The sequence below is a fragment of the Hyperolius riggenbachi genome, unplaced genomic scaffold, assembly GCF_040937935.1.
Source record: "Hyperolius riggenbachi isolate aHypRig1 unplaced genomic scaffold, aHypRig1.pri scaffold_171, whole genome shotgun sequence".
In the NCBI taxonomy this organism is placed as follows: Eukaryota; Metazoa; Chordata; class Amphibia; order Anura; family Hyperoliidae; genus Hyperolius; species Hyperolius riggenbachi.
The window spans coordinates 68,427-95,887 of NW_027152382.1; the positions used below are offsets into that span (position 1 = coordinate 68,427).

General features: G+C 46.9%; 1 protein-coding gene across 1 annotated transcript in view; it reads right to left on the reverse strand.

Annotated features, from left to right (window-relative positions):
- Positions 1-312: 312 nt before the first annotated feature.
- OGA (O-GlcNAcase) overlaps positions 313-27,461 on the reverse strand; it is a 194,010-nt gene continuing 166,861 nt past the window's right edge. Inside the window, exons 15-16 of the mRNA XM_068264825.1 lie at positions 7,716-7,875; positions 313-6,046 (exon numbers count right to left, since the gene is read on the reverse strand). Of these exons, the coding sequence (XP_068120926.1) occupies positions 5,910-6,046; positions 7,716-7,875 (297 nt within the window). The 3' untranslated portion in view covers positions 313-5,909. The remainder of the gene's footprint in view (positions 6,047-7,715; positions 7,876-27,461) is intronic.

Genomic DNA, 27,461 nt, shown 5'->3' on the forward strand with positions numbered 1-27,461 from the left:
GGTTTCAAATGACTTTGTGGAAAGATGGGTAGGTCACCTGAGGCAATCACAAACTGATGTATGTGTGAGTACCTACCTGTTATAAATCACAGCCATGGTCTCTGGTTCTAATGCTTACTGTGTACCGAGAGCCAAGCTTGTATCAGCTGATCCAATCCACCAACATGGCCAAGAGCTGGGGGAGGGACATAGTACGCCTAGATTCTGGTGCATACAGGCCTTATGACGAGTATTCCATTTTATTTTTATTTTTTTTTTACAGGTGGCCAATAGATGGTCAAGTATTTAAAAAAAAAAAAAAACAAGACAAAATGATTTTTTTCTAGTTTTATTAGAAAACAAAGTCTTACCATTCTACAAAATGTGTGCAACGTATATGAACATCAGTATTATTCTTTATAGTGGAGACCGAGGCGATGTGACAATGTGAAATCGCAGTCCTTACCAGCTGTGGGATTTGTTTAAAATGCAAACCTCTGAAGGACGCTTATTTAAAAAAAGAAGGAAAAAGAAAATGTAAGCTCTCACTCCAAATACAATACGAAGCAAAGTCTTCAGCAAGGAGCTCGTGACTGGTACATGGAGGCAGCCATATTTATTTTCTCTTAAGCAATACCAGTTGCCTGGCTGTCGTCCTGATTCTCTGCCTCTAATACTTCTAGCCACAGCCCCTGAACAAGGATGCAGCAGATCAGGTGTTGACATTATAGTTAGATCTGACAGGAATAGCTTCATGCTTGTTTCTGGTGTGATTCAGACACTACTGCAGCCAAATAGATCAGCAGGGCTGCCAGGCAACTGGTATTGCTTAACAGGAAATAAATATGGCAGCCTCCATATCACTCACCTCGGGTTCATTTTAATTTTACCTCAAACTGCAAATTGTGGCAACATTCATGCGTTACTGCGCAGATAAGTGGGATGACCTCCATGCAATACAGCACAGAGAAATGCTATTGTCTTATAGCAATCTTTACCCGATAGTCCAGCCCTCGTCTTATGGCCATCTCTCTCCCGATAGTCCAGCCCTCGTCTTATGGCCACCTCTCCCCTGATAGCCCAGCCCTAGTCTTATGGCCATCTCTCCCCTGATAGTCCAGCCCTCGTCTTATGGCCATCTCTCCCCTGATAGTCCAGCCCTCGTCTAATGGCCATCTCTCCCGATAGTCCAGCCCTCGTCTAATGGCCATCTTTCTCCCGATAGTCCAGCCCCCTCTTATGGCCATCTCTCTCCCGATAGCCCCGGACCCTCGTCTTATGGCCATCTCTCCCCTGATAGTCCAGCCCTCGTCTTATGGCCATCTCTCTCTCGATAGCCCCGGACCCTCGTCTTATCGCCATCTCTCTCCCGATAGTCCAGCCCTCGTCTTATGGCCATCTCTCTCCCGATAGTCCTGGGCACTCGTCTTATGGCCACCTCTCTGCCGATATTCCAGCCCTCGTCTTATAGCCACCTCTCCCCCGATAGTCCAGCCCTCATCTTATGGCCATCTCTCCCGATAGCCCCGGACCCTCGTCTTACAGCCATCTCTACCCTGATAGTCCAGCCCTCCTCTTCTAGCCATCTCTCCCCTGATAGTCCAGCCCTCCTCTTCTAGCCATCTCTCCCCTGATAGTCCCGGGCCCTCGTCTTATAGCCATCTCTCCCCAGATAGTCCAACCCTCTCTCTTATGGCAATCTCTCCCGATAGTCCAGCCCTCCTCTTACAGCCATCTCTCCCCTGATAGTCCAACCCTCTCTCTTATGGCAATCTCTCCCGATAGTCCAGCCCTCCTCTTACAGCCATCTCTCCCCTGATAGTCCAACCCTCTCTCTTATAGCCATCTCTCCCCTGATAGTCCAACCCTCTCTCTTATAGCCATCTCTCCCCTGATAGTCCAACCCTCTTCTCTTATGGCCATCTCTCCCCCGATAGTCCAACCCTCGTCTTATAGCCATCTCTCCAGATAGTCCCGGGCCCTCGTCTTATAGCCATCTCTCCCGATAGTTCTGGGCCCTCCTCTTATAGCCATCTCTCCCGATAGTCCACACCTCTCTCTCTTATAGCCATCTCTCCCCGATAGTCCAACCCTCTTATGGCCACCTCTCCCCTGATAGTCCAACCCTCCTCTTATGGCCATCTCTCCCCTGATAGTCCCGGGCCCTCCTCTTGTGGCCATCTCTCCCCTGATGGTCCAACCCTCCTCTTATGGCCATCTCTCCCGATAGTCCAACACTCTCTCTCTTATGGCCATCTCTCCTGATAGTCCAACCCTCTCTCTCTCTTATGGACATCTCTCCCCCGATAGTCCCATGCCTCATCTTATGGCCAGCTCTCCCTCGATAGTCCCGGGCCCTCCTCTTATGGCCATCTCTCCCTCGATAGTCCCATGCCTCATCTTATGGCCATCTCTCCCCCGATAAGCCCGGGCCCTCCTCTTATGGCCATCTCTCCCCCAATAGTCCCGGGCCCTCCTCTTATGGCCATCTCTCCCTCGATAGTCCCATGCCTCATCTTATGGCCATCTCTCCCCCGATAAGCCCGGGCCCTCCTCTTATGGCCATCTCTCCCCCAATAGTCCCGGGCCCTCCTCTTATGGTCATCTCTCCCCCGATAGTCCCATGCCTCGTCTTCGTTAGAGATGGTCAATCAGGTACTGAGAATTTAAGGCAGCATGAAGGCTTACTGCTTATTCAGCTGGGAAATTGGATCATGTGCTTTTCCTGTCTACTCTGATTGGTCTAGGCTGCATACACGTTGCCAGAATGGATAGCACGGCATTGCCAGTCTTTGTAGATGAGGTTTTGTGTCTTGTGGAGGAGTTGGGCAGGAGAGGACAACACTGAGCTATTTCCCACTTTGTGCAGCCATCCTGAGAGCATCAAACTGTCTCTGCTAGAACTGAATGTATTATATATGAAAAACACACCTAGAATGCTGGGAAAATCTTCCAGGCAACGGAACAGAGAAAGGAATTCATTCAGGGAGGCTACTGGAATCCCAAAACCGATTTACAACAAAATCTACCAGCAGTGCGTGGTGGCGTAAGTAAGGACCATTTCAGACAGGCGGCCAAATCTTTAATAACTGCACTGACATGCTGGAGCCCAATCGCTATCGGAGTGGCCCGGTCACCCTCACCATGACAACGACTGTAGCGGTAACAGACGGAGTGGCCCCGGTAACCCGATCCTAACGCTCACCATGACAACATTGACTGTAGCGGTAACAGCCCGAGTGGCCCCGGTAACATAATCCTAACGCTCACCATGACAACATTGACTGTAGCGGTAACAGCCCGAGTGGCCCCGGTAACCCGATCCTAACGCTCACCATGACAACACTGACTGTAGCAGTAACAGCCCGAGTGGCCCCGGTAACCCAATCCTAACGCTCGCCATGACAACACTGACTGTAGCAGTAACAGCCCGAGTGGCCCCGGTAACCCGATCCTAACGCTCACCATGACAACACTGACTGTAGCAGTAACAGCCCGAGTGGCCCCGGTAACCCAATCCTAACGCTCGCCATGACAACACTGACTGTAGCAGTAACAGCCCGAGGGGCCTCAGTAACCCGATCCTAACGCTCACCATGACAACACTGGCTGTAGCAGTAACAGCTCGCTCCATTTTGAAACATGTTGCACGGGGCGTGGATTCCTTCCTTGCACTGTGAAGTGCACAGTAGCCCTTAGAGTGAGCGAGGTATAAACCATAGCAATGCACAACAGCCAGCAACATGCAAAACAGGATGTAAGAAGCTGAAAAGTAATAAACTCAGGCCTATATACAGAATATAGACACACAGGCACAATAAACGGAAGATTGAAAGTTGGGACAATCACATTTTATGGAACACAATACACGGGAAGATGGAAGCAATGATTTGAGACATCCGTATCATTGTGCTTGAGATGGCAATCACCACAGCACTTCCTGGTTAGCAGAGACTGGCGGTCTCACCATCACGTTCTGCTGCTGGGACTTGTAGTCCCCCAGATCCCGACATCCTGCAGCTATAAAGCAACCAGAGGAGTGCGAGACCTGGGGGTATGCTGGGACTTATAGTTCCACAGTTAAACACAAAACCTTACTGAATACCAAAAAGCACCTTCTCAGATGGTACCGCCATCAGCAGGATTATCTCATCATCCTATATAATAAAACCTAAGCGTCCCTGCGTCATCCTGTCCCTGTGTCCGCGCGTTTGCGCTACTGAGCATGTGCATCACAAACAGCTGTTGGTACAGGAGGACGGGGCCAGGGAGCCGGGCAGGACGCGCATGCGCAATGACATGCGGCGGTGTGGGACCTGGAGCCCATTTGTAAACGGGTTTAGGTCAACTAGTAGCCAATGTTTTGTTACCATCAATTCTTGGCACAAGACAAAGAGGGGACAGTTCAATAAAACCTTTAGCAACCAATCAGATTCCACCTTACTGAGCCGAGTCAGAGAAAGCGGACTGCATGGGACGAGCTATGAGAGGAATCGCCACCAGGAGACACGGGCGCAGGATACAGCCGGTATATGGCTGATTCTGCTGCTGCACAACTTCCCGGCGACATTAGTTACTATTCCCCCTCCAGGTCCACATGGATAGCGGGGAATGATGTCATTCCAACTATCATTTCTGCAGCCCTGGTCTGACGGGAGACAATCAGATTGGCTGCTATATGCAACACCACAATCTGATTGGCTGCTATATGTAACACCACAATCTGATTGGCTGCTATATGTAACACAATCAGATTGGCTGCTATATGTACCACAATCAGATTGGCTGCTATATGTAACACAATCTGATTGGCTGCTATATGTAACACAATCTGATTGGCTGCTATATGTAACACAATCTGATTGGCTGCTATATGTAACACAATCTGATTGGCTGCTATATGTAACACAATCTGATTGGCTGCTATATGTAACACAATCTGATTGGCTGCTATATGTAACACAATCTGATTGGCTGCTATATGCAACACAATCTGATTGGCTGGTTACATAACGCTTTCTCTTTTCAGACTCCCAACCTTATTAGGAGTAACTGTCTTCTACACAAAATAGTAATTATTACAGACGGTCCGTTAGATGCAAATAGCTGCCACTTGCATGCAAACGTAAAGCAAGCTTGTGAAATGCAATATGTGGTTTTGAATGGCTTGAATCCAGCTTGCATTAACTGCGCATGCAAGTGTGAGGAAACTCCGCCTCCAGCAGTCATCACAGATGCCTGGGCTCCTCCCATCATGTGCTGGAGGCGGAGATTCCTGGGGGGAGGAGGGGATACCAGAGCGAATATACATAAAGGACTGTCTATAAGCAAATCATGATAAACACAAGCTGAACATAGAATAAGAGTTTTAAAGCATTTTTTTTTATCCTTTTTTTCACGGTTATCTGAAAGGAGCTAATATCAATCAAAGCTTTCGTGAAGAAACAATATTATACAAAACAATAGTAAACACAAACTGTACATACAGTATCCTTTTTACATAAATGGGTGCTTTCTTGGCTTGCTGCCCCTCCCCCATGGCAGAGGAGGCGTGTCCACCATTCTACGTCCCGCCCAGAGATGTGTTACATCAATCACCTTCCCCAGAAAAGAAACAAAACGAATGCTGACAAGGCGGCGCCCCCTACAGGAAGACGGGGGACCTCGATGTGCACCGATGAGAAGAGCTCTGGAAATCCAAACAATAATATGTGAAAAGGCCATCAAATACCGAAATCATAACGTGAAAGCATATCTGCGGCAATCGTTCTGCATTACAGATCCTCAGAGATTGGGAGCTCATGCAAAGTCATACAAGCTGGGGGAGGGGCTAGAAACCAGCATCACTGGTCACATGGTGGTGTGCATAGGAAGTGCCCCCTGGCATCATCTGACAACTGATCCACATTAGTTTCATGTAGAAAGGCCATTCAAAGGCTCCTCCCCAGAATGACAATATTTTTAGGAAATCCTTCCATTTTGGCAACTTCAAAGCAGCCCAACTTGCTGTAAAAATCCAGAATTCTCTTGTCGTCAGGCCGGACTTCACAAAATGCACCGCGGGAGCCTAGAAGAGAGAAAGAGGAAAGAGTTACAGGTCCGGCCTGCATGGCACTGCAGGAGAAATGGGAAACCTGCGGGAGAGAGGCGGGGACGCGGGAGCTATGGGGAAGAGGGACGTGTACTGTCACTATGGGCAGGGGAGGAGGGGCGTGTACTGCCACTATGGGGAGGAGGGACGTGCACTGTCACTATGCGGAGGGGGGACGTGTACTGTCAACTATGGGGAGGGGAGGAGGGACGTGCACTGTCACTATGGGGAGGAGGGGCGTGTACTGCCACTATGGGGAGGAGGGATGTGTACTGCCACTATGGGGAGGAGGGACGTGTACCGTCACTATGGGTAGGAGGGACGTGCACTGTCACTATGCGGAGGGGGGACGTGTACTGTCAACTATGGGGAGGGGAGGAGGGACGTGTACTGTCACTATGGGGAGGGGAGGAGGGACGTGTACTGTCACTATGGGGAGGAGGGACATGTACTGACACTATGGGGAGGAGGGACGTGTATTGATACTATGGGGAGGAGGGACGTGTACAGTCACTATAGGGAGGGGAGGAGGGACGTGTACCGTCACTATGGGGAGGGGAGGAGGGACGTGTACCGTTACTATGGGGAGGAGGGGCGTGTACCGTCATTATGGGGAGGAGGGGCGTGTACTGTTACTATGGGGAGGAGGGACGTGTACCGTCACTATGGGGAGGAGGGGCGTGTACCGTCACTATGGGGAGGAGGGGCGTGTACTGTTACTATGGGGAGGAGGGACGTGTACTGTTACTATGGGGAGGAGGGGCGTGTCCCGTCACTATGGGGAGGAGGGACGTGTACTGTCACTATGGGGAGGGGAGGAGGGACGTGTACTGTCACTATGGGGAGGGGAGGAGGGACGTGTACTGTCACTATAGGGAGGGGAGGAGGGGCGTGTACTGTCACTATGGGGAGGGGCGTGTACCGTCACTATGGGGAGGAGGGGCATGTACTGTCACTATGGGGAGGAGGGGCATGTACCGTCACTATGGGGAGGGTGGACGTGTACTGTCACTATGGGGAGGAGGGACGTGTACTGTCACTATGGGGAGGAGGGACGTGTACTGTTACTATGGGGAGGAGGGACGTGTACTGTTACTATGGGGAGGAGGGACGTGTACTGTCACTATGGGTAGGAGGGACGTGTACTGTCACTATGGAAAGGGGAGGAAGGATGCATACTGTCACTATGGGGAGGAGGGGCATGTACTGTCACTATGGGGAGGAGGGGCATGTACTGTCACTATGGGGAGGAGGGACGTGTACTGTCACTATAGGGAGGAGGGACATGTACTGTCACTATAGGGAGGAGAGGAGGGACACAATCGCGGCACATAATGCAGCGACACAGTAGGGAGAGGAACAATGCCCTCTACTGATTGATTGAAGATCCAGAGTGCCAGGAATGGAAGCGAGCACTGAAGACACCCGAGGAAATGCTAGATTCTCAGTGAGCCCGCCATAAACTGGCACCTTGGCAGAGTTCCCCCTGGAAGGCATACCTAGCTCTAGTCACACTGGCTGTGGCCTCAATCCTGCAACATATTCTTCTGCCCATCGCACGGCATCCCTGAGGAAGATATATGGATGCTGATCATAGGAGGGGCCCCATATCTGAGGCTTGGGGGAGCGAGACCATGACACTTACCATTGGCTTTCAGAGAAGATAAGAGACACCCCATCATCCCCTTGGCTACGCTGGGGTCTGTCACTTTCTTGTGAATATCCATTTTAATTAATGAAGGAAAGCTGGCCAGGAATGTCTCCGGGAGTTTATCCGGCTCCTCGTGAAAACTCATCATGATTTTCTGAAAGAAAGGTTTATCATCAGCGGTGTCACAAGATGCATGGATTAAACTAAAGGCTCTATTCTCATCCTCCTAGACCTCGCCTCTGACAGAGTGAACCACCCTCTACTCCTCCAAATCTATGGGCATTCAGGGTCCTGCTCTCTCCTGGCTTCCCTCTTACTTCTCAGATAAGAACAATCCAGCACCACCTCCTCTCCATGACCCCTCACTGTTGGGAGTTCCCCCAAGGCTCAGTCCTCAGACCTCTACTTTCCTCTATATACACTTATGGTCTTGGTCATCTCACCAGTTCCTTTGGCTTCCAATATCACGTATACGTTGACAATGTACATTTCAGCACCTGACTTGGATACTTTAACAGCTCGTATCCCTGACTCCGGTCTCAATGTAAATCGCCTCCTCCATGTCCTCGCATTTTCTAAAACTCAATATGGACAAGACTGAAATGGTAATCTTTCCACCTCACACTGCAATGCCCCAGCCTGACATCACTATTTCTGTTGATGGCACTTCTATAACCTTAGTCCCCCAGGCTCACTGTCTAGCTGTAATACTGGACACAAGTCTCTCATTCACACCGCAAACTGACAAACTATCCGCCTCCTGTGGCCTGTGTGACATCACCCTCCAGTTCCTGTTCCCTTTGCCGCAGTTTACATTCAGCCTCACACCCTGGGGAAATGTTGAAGTTATTCAGCACTGCAGGCAAAGTAACCTTTTGGATTGGTCGGTGAGTCCACACTCAATACACTTTCAATTGTATGCCACCAATGCACATTAGCGTACGGATACACAAATCTAACTTCAGCCAAATCCTGCAGGAAAAAGGGGTTATTTCAACAACCTTTCTAGTTTTAGCAAATAAACAATATCAATAACTGTTATGAAAACGTTCTGTTAGGAATCGCAGAACTCTTTGCAAAGCTATTCAGAACAAGCACTCAATCGATTTGTTAATTGTTTATATTATAGGAAAATAATGCACAATATGAATAAAGAAAACAAACAGATTGTTATAGATAAAAATAAAGGAAATGAAAGTGAAAAAAAACCTCACTTTTCCCTCAGAAACCAGGAAAAAGTGACTCGTGTATAAGCCCCTCCCCAGTATAGCCCCCTCCACAGTAGCCAGATGTTCCCCCAGTACAAGTCAGCCCCCTCCCCATAGCAAGGTGTGCCCCAGGATCATACAGGAGCCACTAGATGGCGTCATCGAAATGAGACACAGCAAATGCCACACAGGAAGAATCCCTGATCATTGCACCGCTAACATGTTGCTGGCACTCTCCGCTCCACAAGCCGGGGGACACAGCTAGTCCTGAGCAGTGCACTCTGCACACCATGTTACAGGGGATGGGGGACACAGCAGGGAGTCAGGGGACACAGCTAGTCCTGAGCAGTGCACTCTGCACACCATGTTACAGGGGATGGGGGACACAGCAGGGAGTCAGGGGACACAACTAGTCCTGAGCAGTGCACTCTGCACACCATGTTACAGGGGATGGGGGACACAGCAGGGAGTCAGGGGACACAGCTAGTCCTGAGCAGTGCACTCTGCACACCATGTTACAGAGGATGGGGGACACAGCAGGGAGTCAGGGGACACAGCTAGTCCTGAGCAGTGCACTCTGCACACCATGTTACAGGGGATGGGGGACACAGCAGGGAGTCAGGGGACACAACTAGTCCTGAGCAGTGCACTCTGCACACCATGTTACAGGGGATGGGGGACACAGCAGGGAGTCAGGGGACACAGCTAGTCCTGAGCAGTGCACTCTGCACACCATGTTACAGAGGATGGGGGACACAGCAGGGAGTCAGGGGACACAGCTAGTCCTGAGCAGTGCACTCTGCACACCATGTTACAGGGGATGGGGGACACAGCAGGGAGTCAGGGGACACAACTAGTTCTGAGCAGTGCACTCTGCACACCATGTTACAGGGGATGGAGGACACAGCAGGGAGTCAGGGGACACAGATAGTGTTGAGCAGTGCACTCTGCACACCATGTTACAGGGGATGGGGGACACAGCAGGGAGTCAGGGGACACAGCTAGTCCTGAGCAGTGCACTCTGCACACCATGTTACAGGGGATGGAGGACACAGCAGGGAGTCAGGGGACACAGATAGTCCTGAGCAGTGCACTCTGCACACCATGTTACAGGGGATGGAGGACACAGCAGGGAGTCAGGGGACACAGCTAGTCCTGAGCAGTGCACTCTGCACACCATGTTACAGGGGATGGAGGACACAGCAGGGAGTCAGGGGACACAGCTAGTCCTGAGCAGCGCACTCTGCACACCATGTTACAGAGGATGGGGGACACAGCAGGGAGTCAGGGGACACAGCTAGTCCTGAGCAGTGCACTCTGCACACCATGTTACAGAGGATGGAGGACACAGCAGGGAGTCAGGGGACACAGCTAGTCCTGAGCAGCGCACTCTGCACACCATGTTACAGAGGATGGAGGACACAGCAGGGAGTCAGGGGACACAGCTAGTCCTGAGCAGTGCACTCTGCACACCATGTTACAGAGGATGGAGGGCACAGCAGCGAGTCAGGGGACACAGCTAGTCCTGAGCAGTGCACTCTGCACACCATGTTACAGGGGATGGGGGACACAGCAGGGAGTCAGGGGACACAGCTAGTCCTGAGCAGCGCACTCTGCACACCATGTTACAGGGGATGGGGGACACAGCAGGGAGTCAGGGGACACAGATAGTCCTGAGCAGTGCACTCTGCACACCATGTTACAGGGGATGGAGGACACAGCAGGGAGTCAGGGGACACAGCTAGTCCTGAGCAGCACACTCTGCACACCATGTTACAGAGGATGGGGGACACAGCAGGGAGTCAGGGGACACAGCTAGTCCTGAGCAGTGCACTCTGCACACCATGTTACAGGGGATGGAGGACACAGCAGGGAGTCAGGGGACACAGATAGTGTTGAGCAGTGCACTGTGCACACCATGTTACAGGGGATGGGGGACACAGCAGGGAGTCAGGGGACACAGATAGTCCTGAGCAGTGCACTCTGCACACCATGTTACAGGGGATGGGGGACACAGCAGGGAGTCAGGGGACACAGATAGTGCTGAGCAGTGCACTCTGCACACCATGTTACAGGGGATGGAGGACACAGCAGGGAGTCAGGGGACACAGATAGTCCCGAGCAGTGCACTCTGCACACCATGTTACAGAGGATGGAGGGCACAGCAGGGAGTCAGGGGACACAGCTAGTCCTGAGCAGTGCACTCTGCACACCATGTTACAGAGGATGGAGGACACAGCAGGGAGTCAGGGGACACAGATAGTCCCGAGCAGTGCACTCTGCACACCATGTTACAGGGGATGGGGGACACAGCAGGGAGTCAGGGGACACAGATAGTCCTGAGCAGTGCACTCTGCACACCATGTTACAGGGGATGGGGGACACAGCAGGGAGTCAGGGGACACAGATAGTGTTGAGCAGTGCACTCTGCACACCATGTTACAGAGGATGGGGGACACAGCAGGGAGTCAGGGGACACAGATAGTCCTGAGCAGTGCACTCTGCACACCATGTTACAGAGGATGGGGGACACAGCAGGGAGTCAGGGGACACAGCTAGTCCTGAGCAGCGCACTCTGCACACCATGTTACAGGGGATGGAGGACACAGCAGGGAGTCAGGGGACACAGATAGTCCTGAGCAGTGCACTCTGCACACCATGTTACAGAGGATGGGGGACACAGCAGGGAGTCAGAGGACACAGATAGTCCTGAGCAGTGCACTCTGCACACCATGTTACAGAGGATGGGGGACACAGCAGGGAGTCAGGGGACACAGGTAGTCCTGAGCAGTGCACTCTGCACACCATGTTACAGAGGATGGGGACACAGCAGGGAGTCAGGGGACACAGATAGTGTTGAGCAGTGCACTCTGCACACCATGTTACAGAGGATGAGGGACACAGCAGGGAGTCAGGGGACACAGCTAGTCCTGAGCAGCACACTCTGCACACCATGTTACAGAGGATGGGGGACACAGCAGGGAGTCAGGGGACACAGATAGTCCTGAGCAGTGCACTCTGCACACCATGTTACAGAGGATGGGGGACACAGCAGGGAGTCAGGGGACACAGATAGTCCCGAGCAGCACACTCTGCACACCATGTTACAGAGGATGGGGGACACAGCAGGGAGTCAGGGGACACAGCTAGTCCTGAGCAGTGCACTCTGCACACCATGTTACAGAGGATGGGGACACAGCAGGGAGTCAGGGGACACAGATAGTCCTGAGCAGTGCACTCTGCACACCATGTTACAGGGGATGGAGGGCACAGCAGGAAGTCAGGGGACACAGATAGTGTTGAGCAGTGCACTCTGCACACCATGTTACAGAGGATGGAGGACACAGCAGGAAGTCAGGGGACACAGATAGTGTTGAGCAGTCCACTCTGCACACCATGTTACAGGGGATGGGGGACACAGCAGGGAGTCAGGAGACACAGCTAGTCCTGAGCAGTGCACTCTGCACACCATGTTACAGGGGATGGGGGACACAGCAGGGAGTCAGGGGACACAGCTAGTCCTGAGCAGTGCACTCTGCACACCATGTTACAGAGGATGGGGGACACAGCAGGGAGTCAGGGGACACAGCTAGTCCTGAGCAGCGCACTCTGCACACCATGTTACAGGGGATGGGGACACAGCAGGGAGTCAGGGGACACAGCTAGTCCTGAGCAGTGCACTCTGCACACCATGTTACAGAGGATGGGGACACAGCAGGGAGTCAGGGGACACAGCTAGTCCTGAGCAGTGCACTCTGCACACCATGTTACAGAGGATGGGGGACACAGCAGGGAGTCAGGGGACACAGCTAGTCCTGAGCAGTGCACTCTGCACACCATGTTACAGAGGATGGGGGACACAGCAGGGAGTCAGGGGACACAGATAGTCCCGAGCAGTGCACTCTGCACACCATGTTACAGGGGATGGGGGACACAGCAGGGAGTCAGGGGACACAGCTAGTCCTGAGCAGTGCACTCTGCACACCATGTTACAGAGGATGGGGGACACAGCAGGGAGTCAGGGGACACAGATAGTGCTGAGCAGTGCACTCTGCACACCATGTTACAGGGGATGAGGGACACAGCAGGGAGTCAGGGGACACAGATAGTGTTGAGCAGTGCACTCTGCACACCATGTTACAGGGGATGGGGGACACAGCAGGGAGTCAGGGGACACAGATAGTGTTGAGCAGCGCACTCTGCACACCATGTTACAGAGGATGGGGGACACAGCAGGGAGTCAGGGGACACAGCTAGTCCTGAGCAGTGCACTCTGCACACCATGTTACAGAGGATGGGGACACAGCAGGGAGTCAGGGGACACAGATAGTGTTGAGTAGTGCACTCTGCACACCATGTTACAGGGGATGGGGGACACAGCAGGGAGTCAGGGGACACAGATAGTCCCGAGCAGTGCACTCTGCACACCATGTTACAGAGGATGGGGACACAGCAGGGAGTCAGGGGACACAGATAGTGTTGAGTAGTGCACTCTGCACACCATGTTACAGGGGATGGAGGGCACAGCAGGAAGTCAGGGGACACAGATAGTGTTGAGTAGTGCACTCTGCACACCATGTTACAGAGGATGGGGACACAGCAGGGAGTCAGGGGACACAGATAGTGTTGAGCAGTGCACTCTGCACACCATGTTACAGAGGATGGGGACACAGCAGGGAGTCAGGGGACACAGATAGTGTTGAGTAGTGCACTCTGCACACCATGTTACAGGGGATGGAGGGCACAGACACAGCAGGAAGCCAGCTGGCAAGAGATCACTAGTGCAAGATCCTTACACTCCTCTGCCAGTAACACAACCTGCTCCACCATTTTTATGCAGAAAAATTAGGCTTATGTGCAAGTATATACAGTAGTTCTAGTTGTTTGCAGAAATTGCCATGTCCTTTTGGGATTGCAAGTCCAGAACAGAATATATAAAGTTCTGTGGGTAATAGTCCAATTATGGAAAGTTCTGTGGGTAATAGTCCAATTATGGAAAGTTCTGTGGGTAATAGTCCAATTATGGAAAGTTCTGTGGGTAATAGTCCAATTATGGAAAGTTCTGTGGGTAATAGTCCAATTATGGAAAGTTCTGTGGGTAATAGTCCAATTATGGAAAGTTCTGTGGGTAATAGTCCAATTATGGAAAGTTCTGTGGGTAATAGTCCAATTATGGAAAGTTCTGTGGGTAATAGTCCAATTATGGAAAGTTCTGTGGGTAATAGTCCAATTATGGAAAGTTCTGTGGGTAATAGTCCAATTATGGAAAGTTCTGTGGGTAATAGTCCAATTATGGAAAGTTCTGTGGGTAATAGTCCATGGATAAACAGCCAAATCCTTGATGGTATACAGGCTGGCAGGTACTTTCGCAACAGCCTGTGTCCAGCAGTTTTTTTACTCTTACTCCGCCGGAGGGTGGAGATGGTAACCAGAGAGGATTCTCCCACCCCTAGCAATCTGACCTCAGGCTAAGGTCCGGCTGCTTGCCTTAAGGAGAGAGTTTGGCATTTTATCTAATTATTCAAGCACTTTATTGTCATTGTGTAACACCAAAATTACTTTTCATGGCACCCCCACAACGCATATAGGGAACATAGAAGCAAAGGTTGAATTAGAAGAAATTATACAAGTATGCCAGGTATTACAGATATTTAAACAATTTGTAAACAGTGAATTATTACAGAGAGGAATCAGAGTTCATCAAGTTTATGGCGGATGGGCTGTCTTTCCGTCTGTGTGCGCGCGGATTGATCTAAGACATTTACCTGATGGAAGGAGCTCAAACAAGGCATTTCCAGGGTGAGTGTTGTCCTTGATGAGGTATTGGCCCTTCTCATACAGCAAGTATTATACAAGAGTTATACAAGAGTTCCAGTAATGGTAGTTCAGTGATAATAATGGCTTCTGCTGTTATAACAACTGGCTGCAGGGCTTCTCTAGTAGCCTTGGTGCAGCTGTTGTACCAGGCCGGCATGCAGCGAGTATTATACAAGAGTTCCAGTGATGGTAGCTCAGTGACGATAATGGCCTCTGCTGTTATAACAACTGGCTGCAGGGCTTCTCTAGTAGCCTTGGTGCAGCTGTTGTACCAGGCCGGCATGCAGCGAGTATTATACAAGAGTTCCAGTGATGGTAGCTCAGTGCTGATAATGGCTTCTGCTGTTATAACAACTGGCTGCAGGGCTTCTCTAGTAGCCTTGGTGCAGCTGTTGTACCAGGCCGGCATGCAGCGAGTATTATACAAGAGTTCCAGTAATGGTAGTTCAGTGATAATAATGGCTTCTGCTGTTATAACAACTGGCTGCAGGGCTTCTCTAGTAGCCTTGGTGCAGCTGTTGTACCAGGCCGGCATGCAGCGAGTATTATACAAGAGTTCCAGTAATGGTAGTTCAGTGACGATAATGGCTTCTGCTGTTATAACAACTGGCTGCAGGGCGTCTCTAGTAGCCTTGGTGCAGCTGTTGTACCAGGCCGGCATGCAGCGAGTATTATACAAGAGTTCCAGTGATGGTAGCTCAGTGCTGATAATGGCTTCTGCTGTTATAACAACTGGCTGCAGGGCTTCTCTAGTAGCCTTGGTGCAGCTGTTGTACCAGGCCGGCATGCAGCGAGTCTTATACAAGAGTTCCAGTGATGGTAGCTCAGTGCTGATAATGGCTTCTGCTGTAATAACTGGCTGCAGGGCTTCTCTAGTAGCCTTGGTGCAGCTGTTGTACCAGGCCGGCATGCAGCGAGTATTATACAAGAGTTCCAGTGATGGTAGCTCAGTGCTGATAATGGCTTCTGCTGTTATAACAACTGGCTGCAGGGCTTCTCTAGTAGCCTTGGTGCAGCTGTTGTACCAGGCCGGCATGCAGCGAGTCTTATACAAGAGTTCCAGTGATGGTAGCTCAGTGACGATAATGGCTTCTGCTGTTATAACAACTGGCTGCAGGGCTTCTCTAGTAGCCTTGGTGCAGCTGTTGTACCAGGCCGGCATGCAGCGAGTATTATACAAGAGTTCCAGTGATGGTAGCTCAGTGCTGATAATGGCTTCTGCTGTTATAACAACTGGCTGCAGGGCTTCTCTAGTAGCCTTGGTGCAGCTGTTGTACCAGGCCGGCATGCAGCGAGTATTATACAAGAGTTCCAGTGATGGTAGCTCAGTGCTGATAATGGCTTCTGCTGTTATAACAACTGGCTGCAGGGCTTCTCTAGTAGCCTTGGTGCAGCTGTTGTACCAGGCCGGCATGCAGCGAGTCTTATACAAGAGTTCCAGTAAAGGTAGCTCAGTGACGATAATGGCTTCTGCTGTTATAACAACTGGCTGCAGGGCTTCTCTAGTAGCCTTGGTGCAGCTGTTGTACCAGGCCGGCATGCAGCGAGTATTATACAAGAGTTCCAGTGATGGTAGCTCAGTGCTGATAATGGCTTCTGCTGTTATAACAACTGGCTGCAGGGCTTCTCTAGTAGCCTTGGTGCAGCTGTTGTACCAGGCCGGCATGCAGCGAGTCTTATACAAGAGTTCCAGTAAAGGTAGCTCAGTGACGATAATGGCTTCTGCTGTTATAACAACTGGCTGCAGGGCGTCTCTAGTAGCCTTGGTGCAGCTGTTGTACCAGGCCAGCATGCAGTTGGTCAGAATGCTTTCTATAGTGTATCTGTAGAAATTTACCAGCAGCTTCCGTGGGACTTCAGCGCTACTTAAGGTGGCCACTAACCGCCCAATTTCTTGCGAAAAATCGTTTGAGCGATCAGAAATCCTGATTGGATTGGTTGTAAATCTCCACTGACTGGATTTTGGTCAAATCAAAATATGGATTTTCTTGTTGGTTGTTATCGATAGGATGCAAAGATTGGTTCGTTGATGGTGTAGTGAATGATTTTTTGTCTGATCAGAATTTCTGATCACTCAAAAGATTTTTCGCTACAAATTGGACCATTGGTGGCCACCTTTAGCTTTCTCAGAAAGCAGAGGCGTTGTTGTGCTTTGCCAGTTAGAGCTAAAGCATTGTCAGCCCAGGACAGGTTCTCTGCGATGGTGACGCCCAAAAATTTGAAGCTGGAAACTCTCTCCACAGCCTCTGCATTGATCATTAGCGGTAGGTGAGTGGTCTTTTTGGTGGTCCTAAAGTCCAGAATAATTTCTTTGGTCTTCTTTGTATTTAATAACAGGTTGTTAATGTCGCACCATGCAGTCAGGTTCCTAACTTCTTCTCTGTATGCAGCTTCCCCATTGTCGGATATAAGCCCAATGACAGTCGTATCATCTGCAAACTTAATTATGTTTGAGGTATGGATAGGCTGGCAGTCATGGGTGAAAAGTGCATAGAGGAGAGGGCTTAATACACAGCCCTGTGGCACGCCAGTGCTCAGTGTGGAGAGGGCTTAGTACACAGTCCTGTGGCACGCCAGTGCTCAGTGTGGAGAGGGCTTAGTACAGAGTCCTGTGGCACGCCAGTGCTCAGTGTGGAGAGGGCTTAGTACACAGTCCTGTGGCACGCCAGTGCTCAGTGTGGAGAGGGCTTAGTACACAGTCCTGTGGCACGCCAGTGCTCAGTGTGGAGAGGGCTTAGTACACAGTCCTGTGGCACGCCAGTGCTCAGTGTGGAGAGGGCTTAGTACACAGTCCTGTGGCACGCCAGTGCTCAGTGTGGAGAGGGCTTAGTACACAGTCCTGTGGCACGCCAGTGCTCAGTGTGGGGAGGGCTTAGTACACAGCCCTGTGGCACGCCAGTGCTCAGTGTGGAGAGGGCTTAGTACACAGTCCTGTGGCACGCCAGTGCTCAGTGTGGGGAGGGCTTAGTACACAGCCCTGTGGCACGCCAGTGCTCAGTGTGGAGAGGGCTTAGTACACAGCCCTGTGGCACGCCAGTGCTCAGGGTAAGGGTGGAGGATGTCTGTTTTCCTAGTCTGACAGTTTGAGGGCGATTAGTAAGGAAGTCCAATAACCAAGTACATATGGAGGGAGCAAGACCTAGTGCATGGAGTTTGTTGGTCAGCTGGCTAGGTACTATGGTGTTAAATGCTGAGCTGTAGTCAACAAAGAGCAGCCTAACATAGGAGTTGGGCTTTTCTCGGTGTGAGAGGGCAGCATGGAGAGCTACACAGATGGCGTCCTCATTCGATCTAATTGTTCGGTGGGCAAACTGGAGGCCTTGATGTGTGTGGCTACCAGTCGTTCAAAGCACTTGGCGACAACAGGGGTTAGAGCAACTGATCGGTAATCATTAGGACAGGTTATCCTATGATTTCTTGGAACTGGCACAATGGTTGTGTATTTAACCACTACAGCCTACAGCGCGGAAAATATCATGCATCCGAGCAACGTTCACCTCCCATTCATTCGCCAATAACTTTATCGCTACTAATCACAATTAATTGATCTATATCTTGTTTTTTTCCGCCACTAATTAGGCTTTCTTTTTTGTGGTACATTTTGCTAAGAATTATTTTTTTCTAAATCCATTTAACAGGAAGATTAAGAAAGAAATGGAAAAAAATTATTATTTCTCAGTTTTTGGCCATTGTAGTTTAAAATTAATACATGCTACCGTAATTAAAACCCATGTATTTTATTTGCGTATTTGTTCCGCTTATTACGCCTTTTAAATTATGTCCCTATCACAATTTATGGCGCCGATATTTTATTTAGAAATAAAGGTGCATTTTTTTCAAATTGTAAATTTCTATTTACAAGCTTATAATTTTTTAAAAAAATGAATAAGATGCTCTCTTAACATGTATATTTAAAAAGTTTAGACCCTTAGGTAACTATTTATGTAGATTTTTTTTTTTTAAATTGTAATTTTTTTTATTTTTTAATTAAAAAAAATGTATGTGGGTGATTTTAGCTTGGAAGGTAAACAGCAATTTTTAGATGTAATATAATGTTATTCTTTATTTGAAAAAATGTATGTGGGTGCAGTTTACTATTTGGCCACAAGATAGCCACAGTCAAAAAAGTTCCTGGAGCGTACGATCACGCTGCCAGGAACTATTAGGAGGCTGCAAAAAAAAATTTCAGAGCAGAAATACTGCGCTCTCTGCTTAGAAAGCGTCGGTATTTCTCCGGGGGGCTTGGATCGGTGAATGGGAATTATATTCCCATTCACTGATCGGGGGGCTAGCGGCAGGCAGCGGGAGCGCACACGGGAGCGCGCCCGATCGTGCGCACCACGCTGCAGGAGCAGCACAGTCTGTCTGGATGGATATATCCGTCTAGATAGGGTGAAGTGGTTAAAGGCCACCCAAAGGGAAAATAAACGAATGAAATAAATCATTGTAGCCATCTTCCTTCTCCTAAAAATGACTTATGACATTCCACAGTTTTATTTTATGTTTAAATCTACTGTAAGTTTTAACTGTTTTATTGTTTTTGCTCAATGACACATTCATTGAAGTATGCCAGAGCTAAAAATCTATGAACTATTGATCCTTTTTATCTCTTTCCTGCTCTCAGAAGCCATTTTCTGCTAGGAAAGTGTTTTATGCCATAACTCTGGATATCCAACATATGATATAAAAACCAACATTTCACACGCAGTCATCATGCGCTGAAAATACAGGTACCAAACGTGCTCGTTTTACCATCTTCGCTGTCTAGGGAACTGGTACCTCAGGCTGGGAACCAGCTGGATGCGTCATTCACCCCGTCCAAGATGTATTTATCCTGGCGTATTATTCCCTGCGAAACGCTAACTGCTTGCATAGGCTATTCCTGAATATTCAAATTATGACACCATGTGAAATTTTATAATATATACAGTACAGAGCAAAAGTTTGGACACACCTTCTTATACAAAGTTTTCTTTATTTTCATGACTATGAACATTGTAGTTTCACACTGAAGGTATCCAAACTATGAATGAACACATGTAGAAGTATAGTACATAACCAACAAGTGTGACACAACTGAAAATATGTCATATTCTAGGTTCTGCAAAGTAGCCACCTTTTGCTTTGATTACTGCTTTGCACAATCTTGGCATTCTCTTGATGAGCTACAAGAGGTAGTCACCTGAAATGGTTCTCACTTCACAGGTGTGCCCTGTCAGGTTGAATAAATGGGATTTCTTGCCTTATAAATGGGGTTGGGACCATCAGCAGTGTTGTGGAGAAGTCAGGTGGATACACAGCTGATAGTCCTACTGAATAGACTGTTAGAATTTGTATTATGGCAAGAAAAAAGCAGCTAAGTAAAGAAAAACGAGTGGCCATCATTACTTTAAGAAATTAAGGTCAGTCAGCCCGAAAAATTGGGAAAACTTTGAAAGTGTCCCCAAGTGCAGTCTCAAGAACCAGCAAATGCTACAAAGAAACTGGCTCACATGCGGACAGCCCCAGGAAAGGAAGACCAAGAGTCACCTGCGGAAGATATGTTCATCCGAGTCACCAGCCTCAGAAATCGCAGGTTAACAGCAGCTCAGATTAGAGACCAGGTCAATGTCACACAGTTCTAGAAGCAGACACATCTCTAGAACAACTGTTAAGAGGAGACTGTGTGCAGCACAGTGGCGTAGTGGTTAGCTCTCTCGCCTTGCAGCGCTGGGTCCCTGGTTCGAATCCCAGCCAGGGCACTATCTGCAAAGAGTTTGTATGTTCTCTCAGTGTCTGCATGCGTTTCCTCCGGGCACTCCGGTTTCCTCCCACATTCCAAAAACATACTGATAAGTTAATTGGCCCTAGACTACAGTACTTACACTACATAATATAGACTTATGGCAATGGTAGGGATTAGATTGTGAGCTCCTTTGAGGGACAGTTAGTGACAAGATATATATATATATATACACTGTACAGCGCTGCGTAATATGTCGGCGCTATATAAATACTAAATAATAATAATAATCATCAGGCCTTCATGGTAGAATATCTGCTAGGAAACCACTGCTAAGGACAGGCAACAAGCAGAAGAGACTTGTTTGGGCTAAAGAACACAAGGAATGGACATTAGATCAGTGGAAATCTGTGCTTTGGTTGGATGAGTCCAAATTTGAGATCTTTGGTTCCAACCACCGTGTCTTTGTGCGACGCAGAAAAGGTGAACGGATGGTCTCTACATGTCTGGTTCTCACTGTGAAGCATGGAGGAGGAGGTGTGGTGGTGTGGGAGTGCTTTGCTGGTGACACTGTTGGGGATTTATTCAAAATTGAAGGCATACTGAACCAGCATGGCTACCACAGCATCTTGCAGCGGGATGCTATCCCATCCGGTTTGCGTTTAGTTGGACCATCATTTATTTTTCAACAGGACAATGACCCCAAACACACCTCCAGGCTGTGTAAGGGCTATTTGACCAGGAAGGAGAGTGATGGGGTGCTGCGCCAGATGACCTGGCGTCCACAGTCACCAGACCTGAACCCAATCCAGATGGTTTGGGGTGAGCTGGAGCGCAGAGTGAAGGCAAAAGGGCCAACAAGTGCTAAGCTTCTCTAGGAACTCCTTCAAGACTGTTGGAAGACCATTTCAGGTGACTACCTCTTGAAGCTCACCATAGAATGCCAAGAGTGTGCAAAGCAGTAATCAAAGCAAAAGGTGGCTACTTTGCAGAACCTAGAATACGACATATTTTCAGTTGTTTCACACATTTTGGTTATGTACTATACTTCCACGTGTTAATTCATAGGTTTGGATGCCTTCTGGTCATAGTCATGACAATAAAGAAAACTCTTTGAATGGGGTGTGTCCAAAATGTTGGTCTGTACTGTATATGTGTATATTCATCATGTTAATTTTATCACTGTCATTACCAATTCTATAATTTGCTTTTGTATCATTCTTTGTATTTTGTCGCTAATTATGTATCTTGTATATTGGTGTACACCATTGTCTGTATTATTATGTACCCCTTGTTTGTTTCTTACTTTGTACAGCGCCACGGAATATGTTGGCACTTTATACATCAATAATAATAATAATAATAATATATAATATATATATATATCTCACAGTTGAATTAAGGGACAGTAAATTTCACACAGTGAATGAATAAACTATTAAAAATCATTTGTGTAAAGTGCTTGTTCTGAATATCTCTGCACAGAGTTCCTCCTTTCTGAAGACAACGTTACCATAACTGTTATTAATGCTATTGTTATATTTTGCCATCTCTAGAAAGGTTGAAATAACACTTGCCTACAGGACTAGCTAGAATTCGATTTGCATATATTGCAGATTGTACATATGATTGAAAATTGTGCGGGGTGTGGACTCACCAACCAATCCAAACGGTTACTTTGCCTGCAGTGCTGAATGCCTCCAGAATTCCCTGAGAGTCTGAGGTTTTAGTCTCAGCTTCCCCGGCACGCAGCAGAGGGGATGCAGCCCTGAGACCCCAAAGACCTCCCGACAAGGGCCCGTCAGCTCTGTAGAGCCTTCCCCCTGGGGCCCCAGCAAAAATAGCCCAGCGGGTCCTGCTGTACTGCGCTGGCCTGAGCCTTCTGCACCTGCGTAGTAGAGCGGGGCCCGTCAGCTCTGTAGAGGCTTCCCCCTCGGGCCCCAGGAGGTCCTGCTGTACTGCGCTGGCCTGAGCCTTCTGCACCTGCGCAGTAGAGCGGGGCCCGTCAGCTCTGTAGAGGCTTCCCCCTGGGGCCCCAGCAGAAATAGCCCAGCGGGTCCTGCTGTACTGCGCTGGCCTGAGCCTTCTGCACCTGCGTAGTAGAGTGGGGACCGTCAGCTCTGTAGAGGCTTCCCCCTCGGGCCCCAGCAGAAATAGCCCAGCGGGTCCTGCTGTACTGCGCTGGCCTGAGCCTTCTGCACCTGCGTAGTAGAGCGGGGCCCGTCAGCTCTGTAGAGGCTTCCCCCCTCTGGCCCCAGCGGGTCCTGCTCTGGCCTGAGCCTTCTGCACCTGCGTAGTAGAGCGGGGCCCATCAGCTCTGTAGAGGCTTCCCCCCTCTGGCCCCAGCGGGTCCTGCTCTGGCCTGAGCCTTCTGCACCTGCGTAGTAGAGCAGGGCCCGTCAGCTCTGTAGAGGCTTCCCCCTCGGACCCCAGCAGGTCCTGCTGTACTGCGCTGGCCTAAGCCTTCTGCACCTGCGTAGTAGAGCGGATCTGATTGGGATAGTCTATTTTTGCTGGAACCAGAAAGGGAATCTGCCAGTGTGAATGCCAATTACCCAGAGGATCCTGTTCAAACTCCGTAACCCAAACCTACAAAGCTCTCCGCAATCTCTCCCCGGTACATGTTCTCACTGATGTACAGACACCAACCCAACCGCAATCTCAGATCTGCACATGAGCTTCTGTTGTCCTCCTCTAGAATTACTTCCTCACATTCATGTGTACAAGACTTCTCACGTGCCTCACCCCTCCTCTGGAATGCCCTCCCACAACACATCCTTCACTCCCCAACCTTTGTTACCTTTAAACGGTCACTAGAAACTCACTTGTACAGACAAGCATACGCTCTAACTAAGGCCACCTTCCTTTGTCCTAAGACCAAACTGCACTCCTGCTAGGTATCCTAAAACACACTGCCTCTATATATATATATATATTGGTTGTATACTACCCCTCCTTGTCCCCCGCCCCATTCCCTTTAGATTGTAAGCTCACAAGGGCAGGGCGCTCTCCAGCTTTTGTCTCACGAAAATCATTATGCGTTTTAGGGCTGGTTCAGACGACGTCTGCGTGGCGTCACGTTTGGGGGCGTTGCGGCGGCTGCGCGGTCAGGCTTTCAGTAGCCGTCGCGTTCCGATGCGGTCGCGTTTTTCCTACCCCTACGGAGACATGAGCCGTCACGGTTGGCTGCCCCCTGGAAGCTACATGTCGCTTCCAGGGGCAGCTTGAACGCTAGCGATAATCGGGACCCGAACGCCGCAATCATGCAAAAGCTCGGTGTAAACGCTCCCATTCACTTAAATGGGAGCGTTTACACCGACGTTCTGACCGCTTGCGGTAAACGATCCGCAAGCGTCCGTCTGAACCAGCCCTTACTCATGTTACTTTTATCACGGTTATTAACAAATCTGCATCGTTGTGTCGCTAATGATGTATTTTGTATATTGGTGTAAATCATTGTCTGTATTATTATGTATCTTGTATATTGGTGTACACCATGGTCTGTATTATTATGTATCTTGCATATTGGTGTACACCATGGTCTGTATTATTATGTATCTTGTATATTGGTGTAAATCATTGTCTGTATTATTATGTATCTTGTATATTGGTGTAAATCATTGTCTGTATTATTATGTATCTTGTATATTGGTGTACACCATGGTCTGTATTATTATGTATCTTGTATATTGGTGTAAATCATTGTCTGTATTATTATGTATCTTGTATATTGGTGTAAATCATTGTCTGTATTATTATGTATCTTGTATATTGGTGTAAATCATTGTCTGTATTATTATGTATCTTGTATATTGGTGTACACCATGGTCTGTATTATTATGTATCTTGTATATTGGTGTACACCATGGTCTGTATTATTATGTATCTTGCATATTGGTGTACACCATGGTCTGTATTATTATGTATCTTGTATATTGGTGTACACCATGGTCTGTATTATGTATCTTGTATATTAGTGTACACCATGGTCTGTATTATTATGTATCTTGTATATTGGTGTACACCATGGTCTGTATTATGTATCTTGTATATTAGTGTACACCATGGTCTGTATTATTATGTATCTTGTATATTAGTGTACACCATGGTCTGTATTATTATGTATCTTGTATATTGGTGTAAATCATTGTCTGTATTATTATGTATCTTGCATATTGGTGTAAATCATTGTCTGTATTATTATGTATCTTGTATATTGGTGTAAATCATTGTCTGTATTATGTATCTTGTATATTGGTGTAAATCATTGTCTGTATTATTATGTATCTTGTATATTGGTGTAAATCATTGTCTGCATTATTATGTATCTTGCATATTGGTGTACACCATTGTCTGTATTATTATGCATCTTGTATATTAGTGTACACCATGGTCTGTATTATTATGTATCTTGTATATTGGTGTACACCATGGTCTGTATTATTATGTATCTTGCATATTGGTGTACACCATGGTCTGTATTATTATGTATCTTGTATATTGGTGTACACCATGGTCTGTATTATTATGTATCTTGTATATTGGTGTACACCATGGTCTGTATTATTATGTATCTTGCATATTGGTGTACACCATGGTCTGTATTATTATGTATCTTGCATATTGGTGTACACCATGGTCTGTATTATTATGTATCTTGTATATTGGTGTACACCATGGTCTGTATTATTATGTATCTTGTATATTGGTGTACACCATGGTCTGTATTATTATGTATCTTGTATATTGGTGTACACCATGGTCTGTATTATTATGTATCTTGTATATTGGTGTAAATCATTGTCTGTATTATTATGTATCTTGCATATTGGTGTACACCATGGTCTGTATTATTATGTATCTTGCATATTGGTGTACACCATGGTCTGTATTATTATGTATCTTGCATATTGGTGTACACCATGGTCTGTATTATTATGTATCTTGTATATTGGTGTACACCATGGTCTGTATTATTATGTATCTTGTATATTGGTGTACACCATGGTCTGTATTATTATGTATCTTGTATATTGGTGTACACCATGGTCTGTATTATTATGTATCTTGTATATTGGTGTAAATCATTGTCTGTATTATTATGTATCTTGCATATTGGTGTACACCATGGTCTGTATTATTATGTATCTTGCATATTGGTGTACACCATGGTCTGTATTATTATGTATCTTGTATATTGGTGTAAATCATTGTCTGTATTATTATGTATCTTGTATATTGGTGTAAATCATTGTCTGTATTATTATGTATCTTGTATATTGGTGTAAATCATTGTCTGTATTATTATGTATCTTGTATATTGGTGTAAATCATTGTCTGTATTATTATGTATCTTGTATATTGGTGTAAATCATTGTCTGTATTATTATGTATCTTGCATATTGGTGTACACCATTGTCTGTATTATTATGCATCTTGTATATTAGTGTACACCATGGTCTGTATTATTATGTATCTTGTATATTGGTGTACACCATGGTCTGTATTATTATGTATCTTGCATATTGGTGTACACCATGGTCTGTATTATTATGTATCTTGTATATTGGTGTACACCATGGTCTGTATTATTATGTATCTTGTATATTGGTGTACACCATGGTCTGTATTATTATGTATCTTGCATATTGGTGTACACCATGGTCTGTATTATTATGTATCTTGTATATTGGTGTACACCATGGTCTGTATTATTATGTATCTTGTATATTGGTGTACACCATGGTCTGTATTATTATGTATCTTGTATATTGGTGTACACCATGGTCTGTATTATTATGTATCTTGTATATTGGTGTACACCATGGTCTGTATTATTATGTATCTTGTATATTGGTGTAAATCATTGTCTGTATTATTATGTATCTTGCATATTGGTGTACACCATGGTCTGTATTATTATGTATCTTGCATATTGGTGTACACCATGGTCTGTATTATTATGTATCTTGTATATTGGTGTACACCATGGTCTGTATTATTATGTATCTTGTATATTGGTGTACACCATGGTCTGTATTATTATGTATCTTGTATATTGGTGTACACCATGGTCTGTATTATTATGTATCTTGTATATTGGTGTAAATCATTGTCTGTATTATTATGTATCTTGTATATTGGTGTAAATCATTGTCTGTATTATTATGTATTTTGTATATTGGTGTAAATCAATTATTATGTATTTTGTATATTGGTGTAAATCAATTATTATGTATCTTGTATATTGGTGTAAATCATTGTCTGTATTATTATGTATCTTGTATATTGGTGTAAATCATTGTCTGTATTATTATGTATCTTGTATATTGGTGTAAATCATTGTCTGTATTATTATGTATCTTGTATATTGGTGTAAATCATTGTCTGTATTATTATGTATCTTGTATATTGGTGTAAATCATTGTCTGTATTATTATGTATCATGTATATTGGTGTAAATCATTGTCTGTATTATTATGTATCTTGTATATTGGTGTAAATCATTGTCTGTATTATTATGTATCTTGTATATTGGTGTAAATCATTGTCTGTATTATTATGTATCTTGTATATTGGTGTACACCATGGTCTGTATTATTATGTATCTTGTATATTGGTGTACACCATGGTCTGTATTATTATGTATCTTGTATATTGGTGTAAATCATTGTCTGTATTATTATGAATCTTGTATATTGGTGTACACCATTGTCTGTATTATTATGCATCTTGTATATTAGTGTACACCATGGTCTGTATTATTATGTATCTTGTATATTGGTGTACACCATGGTCTGTATTATTATGTATCTTGTATATTGGTGTACACCATGGTCTGTATTATTATGTATCTTGTATATTGGTGTACACCATGGTCTGTATTATTATGTATCTTGTATATTGGTGTACACCATGGTCTGTATTATTATGTATCTTGTATATTGGTGTACACCATGGTCTGTATTATTATGTATCTTGTATATTGGTGTA